The sequence below is a fragment of the Notothenia coriiceps genome, unplaced genomic scaffold, assembly GCF_000735185.1.
Source record: "Notothenia coriiceps isolate Sejong01 unplaced genomic scaffold, NC01 NC01_scaffold00014660, whole genome shotgun sequence".
Taxonomy (NCBI): domain Eukaryota; kingdom Metazoa; phylum Chordata; class Actinopteri; order Perciformes; family Nototheniidae; genus Notothenia; species Notothenia coriiceps.
Window position 1 is genome coordinate 1 of NW_011347361.1, and position 14,333 is coordinate 14,333.

Consider the following 14,333-nt stretch of genomic DNA (forward strand, 5'->3'; position numbering starts at 1 on the left):
AGTACACATGTTTATGTAGAGGAGAGAGGAAAAAGTGGATTTTGCATAATAGGTGACTTTTTAAGAGACATTTCTGAGTTTCAACTTCAGCAAACATCTTCCAGATACTATACAGGCTTCCAATAGGAAGCTAAAAGTATAGATGACTCGTCACAGAAAAAACTCACACATAGCACGGTGGAACAGCTATGCGATGCTTGTTCAAAAACAAGGGTGCATCTAGCATTGGTTTCGCCTGTTGGCCAACACCGAAACCCTTGTTAAACCAGGGAGGTGGAATCAATCTTAAATGTTGTCTTCAAACTGCAACTGACAAATCCTACTCATTGTTCCTTTACCAATTTTACAATCTCATTTCCCATCTTATCAGGGGATTCTTCTATAATGAGTTTATTGGTGTTACGTCACAAATTAGAGAGCAACACAGACGTCTTTGTGTTCCTCCTGGCTCTGCAGGGAGACATTTTTTAGCGTTAAATTATAGTCCACACTGTCCTCAACCGCAGCAACTGCAATAAAAACAGAAATGTGTGAAATTTGTTCATAACATTTTTTTATAGCTACTATGGTTTTATGAAAATAGAAAGAAGCTGGACTCGAGAAAGGTCTTTGTTTTCTTTGAGGCGATTTTCATTTTTACTTTTACTCGTGCAAGCAGTCAGTAAGCATCAAGAGGAAGTCAGCTTCAGACAGACGGTGCATGCTGGAGCTCATGTGGCGGGACAGAGAGTGGAGGTAGGTTAAGTCAGGGTGGGGTTAGAAACACACTAACACGCTCCATGTAACAAACAAACATCCCTCACAGCCATCTAGCCAGGGTGTGTAAGCCACTATGAGCTGGATCAGCTTCTCTTGGAAACCATTTGTAAACATTTCTGTCCACAAATATGCAGTTTGTCCCCAGCACTGTTAGGGTAGAGAAGTGAAGCCTGATGCTAACTCTCTCCCACGTGTTTCTTTATAGATTGACATCCTGATCAAAGATGCAATTGGCAGGCAACACCAGTGTGCCACGATCCAGTTAGACTTCCAGCTGCCCATCAGATTTGACCTTCAGTATGTCGGGTGAGTCGGTTATAAATGTCTGCATTTGGCTCTTAACCTCTTAAACATTCCTACATCTGTAGTGATTTAAACCTGCACATGATATCTTTAGCTTTTTTTTTTTTATGAACCCACATGCTTACTGTGGTGTCCTGTAATTGTGAAGGTTAATATGGCAGATTCATCGGGATCTAATTGAATTATGAAAGATGAGTCCTATTTGAATTTATCACTTTTCATTGCCAACGTGCTCCCTGTTTCTGCCTTAGACCTCTTTTTGCCTCTTATCAGTCTGCTCCACTTCCCTTACAGTTTCCATATATCTATATATATATCTATATATATCCTTTTGGTGTTTATCATGAAATATGGTATTAGACATTGCTAAATTGACATTTGTAAAGATACGATAGAGTAACTTTTATAAACTATTTATGCATTAAATAACCAAATGGGAATGTCTGACTTTGCTTACTCCAGCATATTAAAAGGTGCCCTATTTATTTTAACATCAAAGTTATGATCTATTGCTTTTACTTTTTGATTAACCTTTCTTGTTTTTTTTACAAATCCTAATATTGCCATGAACGTCATTCTTTCTTGATTTGAATGTATTTCTTTACCACCTCTGTAGTACGGACGGACAGTTGCACATTCCGGTGATGATCCACAGAGCAGTGCTGGGATCTCTGGAGAGGATGATCGCTATACTGGCTGAAAACTTTGGAGGGAGATGGTGAGAAGACGTTAATAATAACATGGGCTCATATTCATTATATAAGTATTTAAGTGTATCTTCACTGTTACCAATTACCTCTCTCCTCCCCAGGCCCCTGTGGTTGTCCCCAGCGCAGGTTATGGTGATTCCTGTAGGGGGCAACAGTGAGTCGTACAGCAAACAGGTACGTTTATTTTGAAGATTTATTTCTGGTACCCAGTGTACTTCCTCTCTGACTTTTATTTGTTTCTGTCATTATTAATTCACTTGTTGATGTGAGTACAGATTCAATCTTTAAAGATGTGCCTCTCCTCTATTAAGGTGGTCCGGCAGCTCCGTGAAGCTGGCTTCATGGCTGACCTCAATGACGATCAGGGAGCCACCTTAAACAAGAAGATCCGCTCTGCTCAGCTGGCCCAGTACAACTACATATTTGGTAAAGATCAGAAAAATAATGAAAACTATGGCTATTATCTTTAACTAAAGCTCCCTTCTAATCTATACAGATCTTAACATTACTGATAATGACTACTGAACATTATTTGTGTGCTTTTGTCTAGTGTTGGGGGATAAGGAGAGTGAGAGTGGGACAGTGAATGTGAGGAGCAGGGGCGGTAAGCAGCTCGGGAGGAGGCCGACAGAGGACGTGCTGACAGCCCTCACACAGCTACGAGACTCCCGGAGCAACCTAGAAGACTTTTGAGGAAAACACCCTTTCAATAAGATGTCACTGATGAAATAAATGTTTGTTTTACATGTTCAAGCTGTTGCTGTTATACATTGGCTCTATCTGAGGAGTCGGCTGCCAACATTTGTAATAAAAGTTTATAAAAGCTTTCTCACTCGTTGATTGGTCCATTAATGGCCTCCTCTGGCAAGTCTGTGATGTATTTTAAGATCACTATCAGTCTACTATCAGCATTACTCTGCTAAAGTTGCAATTTGTTCACTAAAGGTCGTAAAATATGTATACCTCCCACTTATGTAAGTATGTGTCATGATGTCAGAATAGAAAACCAGGCAGACCTTTTAAAAGAGAGGGAGGATACGGAGGGGGATTTGACTAAAATAGGAGAAGGAGCAGCAGCAGTGTCAGGGCTGTGTGTTTTCATCTGTGTTTAGTGGAAACAGCCAAGTCAAGGTAAAGGTCAGAAAAATGTGAAGTTTTTCCTTTTTAATTGAGAGAGGGCAGCAGAATGGAAAATACATCAGTCACAACAATGACACGAGAGAGAGAGGGAGGCGTCAGCTAACAGACTGGACAAAAGCAGTCTCTTCAACAAAGCTGGTTGTGAAACAGGTGAAGTGGATTGTGAGTTTAGTTCTTCTGGAGGTCATTTAGTGTGGAAAGGTGAAGCAGGTTCATGATGAAGCATCCGCTCTAAGTCATACCCAGGTCACCTCAGATAGAAAGAAGGTCCTAAACACGCTTAGATCAAACTAAAACAAAAGAATGACCGTGCTTTGAACTCTACAGATGTAATCATTGGACCGTGTTATTTCTCTGAAGAATGGAGCTCGTAAGAAATGCTACCAAATCCTCTTATTTCTTCATAGGCTGCTGCTAGTACTGTTAATTATTGGAATCACAGGAGACATGAGGCTCAACAGTGATAGTCAATAAAAAAAAAACCTACTTATTGAGGCATGTTGACATTTTTGGTTCTAGGGCTCAGTTTTTGACTTGTCTAGCTGAGCTTTCTGCTGTTACCCTCATTTATTGGAGGTGAATTTAATTTGTGATTTGTTGTGCTCACTGTAAAAAGACTAGGAACATCTACATCCATGCGAGCAGCTCAGACTCTACTAACACAACTGTGCTGCTAGCTAACATGCAACAAAACGTTCCACTATCTTAGTTAAGGACATTAGTGGATGCATGCAAATATTTGCTAATTGTCACTTAACGCAAAATAGCTTAGGCTGATCGTAATGCTATTAGTTCTGCAGGAATTTGGATATAAACCAAGAAGTGAAGTGATGTTTTGATCGGCCATACAAATCAGGAGAGTTTAAAATTGTTAGAATTAAACCTGAAGGGAAGTCGAATGTCTGTACCAAATTAAGTAATAATCCATTGAGATGTTTCACTCAATAATTTAATAATACTAGCGCATGCAGGCACAACCAAAAATGGCCTTATACCACAAGGGATAGAAAAAAAAATGTTTTGGGAATTTGGGTGCATTGACCCTTTAAGACTAAACAAACTAAGGTCTTTCTCTCTGATTCTGTATATTCTCGATATCATACCATGTTAGTATTTATAGTACTGCGTGTTGTTAGCCTGTGCTCTCACTCTGCTGTCGGCTTTGTGCTAAATGAGAAGATAAAACCCAGCTCAGCCACCAGCCAACATTGCACAGTAGTTGCGTAGTGATGACACACACCATTAGCTCCGGTAAACACTGAAATCTTTGCCTAATAGATAACAATATCAGGCTCCCTTCTTACATCCCCTCTGCTCTCACCCTCTATCGGTGTACACACAGACACACACACACACACATCACATCACACAGCAATCCTTCATTCAACATAAGGAGTCGCAGAGTTCATAGGAAGTTATATTTAAACAGGTTTACCGCAAAAGAAGGCAGCTTTGGGGGCAGTAAGGAAAACAGCTTTTTACTACAATATACAAAGACAATACAGAAAATTCATTCTGGGAAACAAAGATGGATATATATTTCAGTGTTATATGTGAGGTCCTCATGGGAAAACCATAAAGATCTGTCCATCTCCCTAAGAGTTTAAAGCCTTGAAAAAGTATTTCCTCAATAAGCTTGAGTGATGGAGTTTCAAATGTGCACACTATTTTCGGCTGCTTTGGTTATTTCACATGAGAACTTACTGTATTCCCTTTCTCTCTCTCTAGTATTTTTTACCGGGAACAATTGATGGCACATACTTCCATGCACCAATCAGGATTAAGCAACATTTGAGTTGGATGGTTGTTTGGTTGCTGTCAATCAGGGCTGCGAGTAGAGATTATTTTTATAATTGAATATCGGTCCATTCTTCTAGTTTAATAATCAGAAAAATAATCTGTGTCGTGTGTATTTCCCAAATCTTAAAGTAGGGTCAAATGTTGTGTTTAGACAGTTGAAAGCCCAAATATATTCTATATACTATCAGTAATGACAAAGAAAGACATTAAATCCTCAAATTTCAGAATCTGGAATAGTTGATGTTTGTGCTTAAAAATAACAAATGAAGATTACTTAATCCTCAAACAGTTGCGGATTTATTGTTTGCATATTAATTTATGAATATCAGTGTTTTAGAGAATACTTTACATTTTAAGCAACATTTTTTGGGGGCTTTTGGGGTTTTAGTGTTTTGCACCACTAAGCTGGAGGTTAGAGAAACCATTTCCTAATTGAGAAGCATTTTAGGAGCCCAGCAGGCTTGTAAAGTGACAGATGTTGAGTTGACCGTTGTCCTAAAATTCCAGTTTTCCTGGAGGCAGGCAGGATCACAGTGACCCAGGCCGGGAGGCAGAGCCCGACAGGAAGATAAACAGGCAGCTCTGTATTGTTCTCCTGGTATCACTGAGAAACTGTCAGCCTGACTGATTGAAGGCTGAACCTCCCAAAATAGGCTCTGTGAGGCCGGCCTGCCTCTCCCTTCCACCCCGTTATAAATAACCCCTGTGTGTTTGTGTGTATGCGCGTGTGTGTGTTCATGCATTTTATGTGTGTGTGTGTTATAGATTAGGGGCAAGAAAGAAAGAAAGAGAGTGTGAGCGAGAGAGAGAGAAATGTGATCAGTGCCAAGACCTTAGAAAGTGAAGCCACTGAAAACAATAACAGGAGGTCTGGGGGGCTCAGAGCCAAACTGTGACAGGGACCCAGCGGTCAGGACCCTCGGCTGACCTCTTAACACACACACACACACACACACACACACACACACACACACACACACACACACACACACACACACACACACACACACACACACACACACTGATGTGGACTTATAATACACACCCCCTCCGTCAAATATCCAGGTTCAATGGCTTTGTGTGTTTGTTTGGATAGCGGCTTATAAATCACCACATGAGGAAATATTTATTGATCATTTGGAGTATTTACTTGGTTGAACAGGTGTGGCAGGGGAAATAGCACACGTATAACAAAACTACGTTGAATCATAGTATATGTATGGTCAATGGCTACATTTAGTTCAAGGGATAAGGTCTATTGTGAATTTTCTTTTGTACTGTTCCTCTGCAATATTCTGCTCTTGTCCCAGTATTATTTGCTCTCACTTGTACTGAAGTCATTATGGTTAATCTATGTCAAGTAATTGGGCATTCAATATGATCATGCTATTTCTCACTTGTTGCTCGTATCTATCTAAGTAACATTCATCTGTTATAAATGTTACTTTGTTCAGCAGTCTTTGTAAACGTGCCAACAGCCTCAAATGTGCTGCTGTGTTTATTCATACAAACTGAAACATACGCTAAATTTACTACCACTTGACATCTTTACTGCTTATTTCTCATCTGCTCCGATCGCTAACACCTGCCAGCTCTGAGCAAATCCATCTCGCTCTTTCTCGCTCACACAAAATCAGTGTAGACACCCTACAATGAAAGTATTTGACCACAATTTAGATACGTACTGGAAAATATATTTATGTATGTATTTTAGACACAAAAAAACACATACAATTGCAATACTTATTCCTCCCTCCATGATGCTTTCTGGGTTGAGCTTTGCACAACAGCAACTTCTCATTTATGGAGGATGTGGATCAGTTGATTGATCTCAGATGCAGAGCCATTACTAGCAGAAGCACGGTCTGGCCTTTTTCATTTTGAAAGAGCAACAGCAAAAAACACCTACCTAAACTGCTGGGTTGGAACTCGTTTGTTTGTTTGCAGAGCAGAGCAACCATCAAGCTAAATTCCTTCTTTTACATGTAAAACAGGGGAATAAAGTTGTCAGAATGCTTTCTTCTTCTTCGACCACAGACCCTCAGCCCACCCGCACTGCTTGGCCTTACAGCCTCAGCTCTCTTCCCCTCTTGCCAACTCCCTCTCCGTATCGCCTTTCCTTCCCTCTCACTGTTCAGGGTCCAGTAACTCAGCTCAGCACAGTCCCAACTCTCAGTTTATACAAGGAGTTTTTTGGGGTACGTTGCATCTTATTTGAACTGGCTGCTCTCTCAGCCCGTCAGACCGTCTCCGCTTTAATCCACCCGTGTGCACTTCACGCCTTTGATTTTGTCTATGCTTGCTCTTGGCTTTAGATTAATTTAGCAGTAATAGATGCTCACTGAGCTGGTGGTGACTGTGCCAGGCCGGGAAAGTCTCACACACAGATAGCTCATAACTCAGCACAGTAGTGTACAGTCTCGCCCTGGCCCTCGTCTGCTCCAAAGTATGTCTGCTATGCTCTGCTCTCATCAAAGTGGGATACCTAGAGAGAAGAGAGAGCAGACAGAGGCCAGAGAAAGAAAGTCTCTGTGTGAAAGAGGCATTTGGTTTATTGTTCTAGCCAACCTGTTGAATCGCTCTCAGGAGGGAGGAGTTAATGGGTTCAGGAGAGGGTCAGAGGTCATGTTGACTCTCATGCCTGTTTAGTAAGCGAGGAGAATAAACTAACCCCTCTTCAAATGTACAAATATTTACAGTTGCCTTTCTACCCCAGCTGCAACTCACTGTAAATTCTTACATTTTGTATGAGGGGGAGGAGAGGGAATGGCTCCGGAGGCAAGCATCAGTTTTGAATTTGCTAGAATGACTTTGTGCCAACCCATGTGAAAGACGCCCATGCTCTGATATCCCACACTGCTGCTTGTGTTTTAAATTTGACAGGACGCAAAAAAACAAGGCAGACTCAATAATCAATGGGCTGACAGAAAACCTGTGGGCTTGTCATGAATCCAGACTCAGACACTTCCAAGATGCAAGTGAACTACTTAAAAAACGAAAACTGATAGCTAGAAAAGAACATTTTGGACATGTGGAAAATCGAAATAATGTGATTTAGTTTAGTTATGGAATAATTATTAGATGATTTGCTAACCAAAGTCTTTAAAGATCTTTTCCAACTATGCTCTAGCTGTAGTTGAAACCAAAGTTCATTGTGTTCATTTAGAAATGCAGCCCTTCCCATATCTACTGAGCAGTATTATATCCAGAGCCTGTTGGATAAACGTTCGCCCCTTTTCTCCGTTTCAGTTTGTTGTGGAGATACATGTGAGGCCTTGGAGAGAAAGAGGAGGAGACGCTGCCCTCTGACGTTGACCTCAGGTTGTTTTCAGGATTCCTGCTTGTGGAGGGTACGGTAACTTAAACCTGGCCGTGGGTAGGAGAGACAGACCGTTCAGTTCATACAAGGCTAAACTAGGAGGGGGGGCTGACTGCACGGCCAAGTCCTTGATGTAGATGTGGCTCAGATTTGATTTTTTATCTTGGGCTTTATCATGAAACGCAGGTATTTTGTGACTGTTTTGTATTATATTTTCCAACTGATGTGTATCCATTTGACAGAACAACAACTGTGTGTATGCCTCTTGATATTAAGAATGACGTTGTATGTTGTTTAGATTACAGATAGACAATCTAAATAGTTAGTTATTTTAAAGATATTCTAACTTAATCTGTTGAAGAAGATTGAAGATTGAAGATCTTGCCTCCTAAATTAAGTTAATTGTCCAAGAGTTTGGAAAACAAGCTCATTTGCTTTTTTGGTGAGATTTTGATGAGATGATCGGTACCACTCTGATATCTGTTCATTAAATCAACAGCTAGCTTCTACCTATATGAGCTTATCATAAAGACTGTAATCAGCTAGCCTTGTTTGCTCTGTCCACTTAAGCTCACAGAAAAATATGTCCTTTTTAAATAATCCGTCCAAAACCAAAGCGTAAAGTTGCAAATTTCATCAAGGCCATTTTTCCATCTTCTCATAAGCAAAAAAGATGTTTCCCAAATGTTGAGCTATTCCTATAAACAATATTTTTTCTGTATGCACACTGAGAGTCAAGTGTTATTTTTTGCATTTTTTAATCTTCTAGACTGTCTATCTATCACATACTTTTCAGACCACGGATAATATTTAGGGAGTAGTATTACCATTGAGGTTGGATTACAACTCAAGCAAGCCAGTCCACTGCTGCAGGGCTCCAAATGCCGGGGCGCCCCCGTACTTCCCAAATTCACCTTGTTTCATTTGTCATTTGGTAACTTGATTAAATGCTAATTTGTGTGGGAATATGCACTATTCAGGCACAGTATCAACTGAAGTGATAGGGGCCTCTCTCAGAGTCCTGCATTATTATCCTGCCTAGGGTCTCTGTTGTGTAGAAATCCGGGCCCCTTCACACAACAGTGGCTGGGACTCACGGTACATTTTTGCCCTGGGGCTGCCACAGCGAGTTAATCTGGCCGAGGTTTATGTGCATAAGTAAAAAGGCAAAGAAGAGTTTGTTAGTTTGTCTTTTTGAACCAATAACATTTTGATAGAATAGGATAGGATTAAGGCATTTAGACCTTATTTACCATGCAAGTGGCATGTCTCTTTGCATTCTGTTGGTTGGTCCAACCAAAACACCACTTTTGTCTAGACTGACATTTCTGAAGTATCAAAGAAATTGCTACGTTTGTTACAGATGTTCATGTCCCTCTTTGGATGGATTTAAATAACTTTTCAGCTGAGTTAGTTGCTTCCACAGTGACTTAAATGTTCTGTTTAAATATTTGAGAAGGGAGAATGCATATTAACATTACCATGTGCCAGAGTTAGCCACACAGAATAACTTTGCTCCTGCCCTTTTCATCACGTAAAGAATGTTAATAGTTTTTTGCATTGATTGATGACCTCCAAAACAAATAATATCTTAAATCCAGAGTCTCTGACCATTTGGCAGTCTTCAAGTTTAACAAAACTTTCACACAGTATGAAGTGGTGAGGTACATGACAGGAATTCTCCATCAGCAGCAGTTCATTGAAATTCAGGTTGTGATACAACACAGTGGTCTATAAGCACTGGACCATAAACATACCAAGGCACTTATTACCCAGCTGCAGCCTTCCAAAGCTCTTTTTGGTGGCGTGTCCGATGCCAAACATGGCTGCACTGTGCCAAGCTGTATCTTACATGCCTGTTCACACAGACATAGATCCTGTTGTTTGTTGTTGTTATGTGTACATATGTGGCCCAGTGGCTTCTATGAATGGGCAACAATGGCTCTTTGTGTGAATAATTGGAACATGGTTATTTCAGCAGTTTCGTCAGCCAATTAAGAGTCCGACTGAGCTGACCTCTCTCTCTCTCATGTCCTCTTCTCTCCCACTGACGACTGTAACTCCTCATTAGAGTTTTCCACTCATCCCCTTCTTTGATCCCTAAGTTTCCCTTTTCTTTTTATTGTCACCCTTACCGATCTTCCTACCTGAGGTCCATCAGGGGCCCTTGCTTTCAGTCTCACATAACTTTAAAGTGAAATACATTTAGTGAAAAGGCATTTCTTGGTTTTCTCAGCCACATTCAGACGAGACTGTAAAGATGTCCACTGTTTTTCTCCTCTGGCTCTCTGTGCCCTTTCCAGAGCACACACGCCCTGCTTTGATCCGGACCCTGGCACAGGATTGGTGGAATGGAGCAAATATTGACTCCATCTGAGCCTGACAAATCTCTCCCCCTTCCTGCCTTCTTTCTCTTCCCCTCTCCTTTACACTTGCTCTGTTCCCGTCTAATCTGCCATTACCTCTTTCTCTCACATTCGCCTTTCATCCCCTTTCTGCTGCTGCCTTTCTTTTCACTTCCATTGTGTCGCCGTCTGTCAGCCTCCCTCTCGCTTCTCAGGCTGTCTGTACTGTTGGGTCAGGACTCTCTGAGGAGTGAGGAGGCATCACAGACATCACTGTTTCAATTTCACACTGTCCAAATGGTTATGGGTCACCTTCATGTGCTGTATGTTGAATAACATGCTGCTGCATTAAGCCTTGAACATATTTGTACACCTGCCAGTCCTTTAACATGCACAGTCAGAGTGTGAAGACATTTGTGAAGGTATGTGCTACCATACTTTCATGCAATGTTCATATGTGCTCCAACCTGGCTGCCACATTTACAAAACCAGACTACACAGAAGCGTAAAGAAATCTCTGTTAAACAAAAACCCTTTTTAACCTACATTTAGAAATTATCCATCTTTGTGCTTTAACCTTCGTGGTTCTTTGTTTTGCTTTCATGTTGGCAAAACCCCCAATGTGAATGCAGCTACTTGATGCATGATTGATGCTCTGCATTGTAGATATGACTATAGATATACGTCGGTAAATACTGGCAGAGGAGCTGACCTACACCCCTGCCAAGTCCCAACAATATGTTGTACAGACCTGCACGCCAAGCCATCTCATTGGTAATCCAATTCCTGTTTGAAGTCTGCTTCTAGAGAGAAAGAAATTATAAACGTTAGACCAATTGTAAGTACAATAAAAAGTAAGCCGTGTAAATGTTTCAAATGGTACCCCGTTGAGGTATACAGATTAAAAGAGCATATTTTGGCCAGAAATATCCATCTGAACTGTCCAAATGTTTGCCTATCCTCCCAGTAGAGCTATTTGTGAAGGCTTTGGCATGTTGGTAGGGTTAGAAGAACATTCAGGGAATTACTTAAGTCCTTAGGATCCATTAGGGCCCCCTGAATGTGGGCCAATCCTGACAAAACATAAAATAATTGCGAAGACATATCACTAAAAAACTAAATTGTATTGGTGGTACTGGAGAAATAGTTAGGGGTATTCCAAAGTGGGTTAGCTCTATCCCTTAGAGACCATGAACAGTTTATTTAAACAACATCACATGGCAATCCATCTCAGAGTTGTTCAGCTATTTCAGTCTGGACCAAAGAGGTTTACCGACAGACAAACTGCACCCTCTCCTACACAAAGACAATTACATACATCTCTGTTGATGTATGTTTCAGCCCTGACTCCTCTTGAGTGATTTTATATTGAGTTATTCTGTCATCATTACAGGAACAATGTTACATGAACAAGGATTACTGGGTCCAGTGGTCTGAAAATAGTTAATTATAACCATCACACAGGTTCTTGTGCTCTTCCCCTCTGTTTGACCTATTTGAGTCCCACTGCTGTCCTCACAGGCTGCAGCCCTGACCCTCTGCTGGTCTGCAGAAGCCTGGAGGCCTCATTAACTTTAGCAGTAAAAGGGTTGCGGGCCTGCTGTGTCCGGGCCTGAGGCCTGGGTGTGAAATTGTTTTCTGGAGGCAGGGTGTGTGTACATGCAAGGAGTCTTCTAGTGATGTATCACTCCCATGGGGCCTGGCTACTCTGATCTGCACTGCAATTACTCAGATCGGTCATCCGAGTCGCATAACAGATCTGCGGCTACATGGACACACACACACACACACACACACACACACACACACACACACACACACACACACACACACACACACACACACACACACACACATCTGTGTATTGTGGTGACCGCTTGATACAGACATTTTGGTAATCAGGATTTTGTGGTTGGTGTTGCGTGTCGGCAAGCCAACACGTTGGTTATTGCTTCTCAGGGATCCAGAGAGAGAGGGAGGTAGGAGTGGAGCAGAGGGCTATAAGTGGTCATGGGCCAATGGTGGCCATGGCAATGACCTCTGGCTAATTGTAGTTACTGATAGACATGCTGCTTAAAAGTACAGAGATATCCATTTCACTAATCTCGCGTATAATACACACACACCCTAGACCAGTGCATGTGTCTATGCATGTGCATTAACTTCTGGAATCTACCATCGTCATTCCTGATACGCCTTTAACATTAGCTTGTTTTATTTTGACAGATCAGATCATGAGCCCGCTTTGTAATGTGGTTTAAGTCCTAAATTGTGGGATCGCAGCAGGCTTTGAAGTCACTAATCTCCGTCACCATCGCTGCGTCCATGTTGTAGGATGCCTGTCCAAGAAAAGCAGCAGCAGCTTGGCCCTGGGACGTCTCAACCCCTGGGTGTGTTAACATGCGTCCAACCATAACTCACTGCGGACCCGCCCTCCCTTTTTACTCATCCGCCTCTCTCATATTTCCAACATCTTGCCTTTCTTCATAATGGCAGCTGGCTGGGAAATATTCATTTTGACGAGATTGGCTGTGATCTCTGCAGTAGCAAACAATTTATAAGAATCACATAACCTAATTTTCCCGCAGCAACCCATATATCATCTCACTCTCTCATGGACTTCTTACTTTCTGTAAGTTCCCTTCTTCCTTCATCCTCTGGTGTCTTCACTGATCATCTCAATGCTATTCTCTCGGTTTTTTCTGCATGAAGATGATGCGTTTTTTTAAATTATTTGTCATGCATACAACTGTGCACAAGCATCACAGCCTTAAAAGCCATTACTGATTAAAATAAACCAGATCCAGAAAGAAGCACATGCATTTAAACTCTTTGCACAACAAATTACAGAGATTTATAATCACATGTACAATATTTAAGATTATAACAACTAAAGAAAGCAATAGAAACACAACATTGTTCCTGCTGACTTCCTTCTACAGGTTTGAGACAAAGTTGGCAAATCAAAATGAACACTTAACACATTTTTTGACATTCCTATCACCATTCCACTTCCCTACACTGACACAGCTCACAAAGTCCTTTTACTCTTGAATAAACTGCATTTCAATCTGCCAACCTCCATATTCATCACTACCAGTCCTTATTTGTACATCTTTGTGCAACAATGTCTGTTTTTACAATATGTTTTTTTTAACAAATTACATTAAGTGGATAAAATCCTAACACATTACAGAAGTCTCTCAAGATAAACAATTATCAGGCTCTTTACAAATTAGTTAAGCTCTTTATCCCGTGGAGAACCCTGCTTTTTTTCCGCTCCACCTCTGTGTCACTCTTCTTTACCCCCCACTGTCCCCTGTGGTGTTGACCAATGTGATTGGTCAACATGTTATTTTTTAGAAAACGATCCTGACTGGCTGGAAAGGTTGGTGGATTGCAACCAAATAAATATTTTGTAAACAAGTCAGACCGTTTTCACATCTGCTTTAGACCGCATCAGAGTTCACAGACCACACACACACACAAACACACACAGACACACACAGTCATCATTCCTGCTCAGAAGTGGCTTGTCTCTCGGGTGCACTTATCTGACGGAGCATGTCTGTTTTTGTGCACTTATGTGATTAAACAGTTATGAGAAAACACAGCCATGTTTATATCATTATAAATATATTTTGCACAGCAACTACATGCTGCAATTGAGTCAACAGCCATATTTCATTCATGCAGAATATATAAAAAAAGAAAATACTTTTCAACTTTCAACATTCATTTTCCACTTTGTTACAGAACAATTAGTGTCTGTTTTGGCACAATGTTAAGCCCGTACAGCTTTGTACTTCCATGCTGCAGATGCTGCCAGCTCAGGGCTGTTCCGACAATGAGTAGATCATTTCTACTGATCAGTGTGACCCAGTACAATGTAGCATTCTTAGGCTGGATTGTGCAACTAAGAAAGCGGCTCTGAGAGTTATTATAGCTTAGTCAGGG

The 14,333-nt window shown here is 41.1% G+C and overlaps 1 protein-coding gene across 1 annotated transcript; it reads left to right on the forward strand.

Annotated features, from left to right (window-relative positions):
- Positions 1-964: 964 nt before the first annotated feature.
- Positions 965-2,600, forward strand: LOC104948603 (threonine--tRNA ligase, cytoplasmic-like; the record flags this gene model as incomplete). The annotated part of the gene is made up of 5 exons (XM_010774805.1): positions 965-1,065; positions 1,679-1,780; positions 1,874-1,946; positions 2,084-2,198; positions 2,323-2,600. Coding segments are annotated over 5 exons (534 nt in total), but the record flags the coding sequence as incomplete, so codon positions are not given.
- Positions 2,601-14,333: the final 11,733 nt, after the last annotated feature.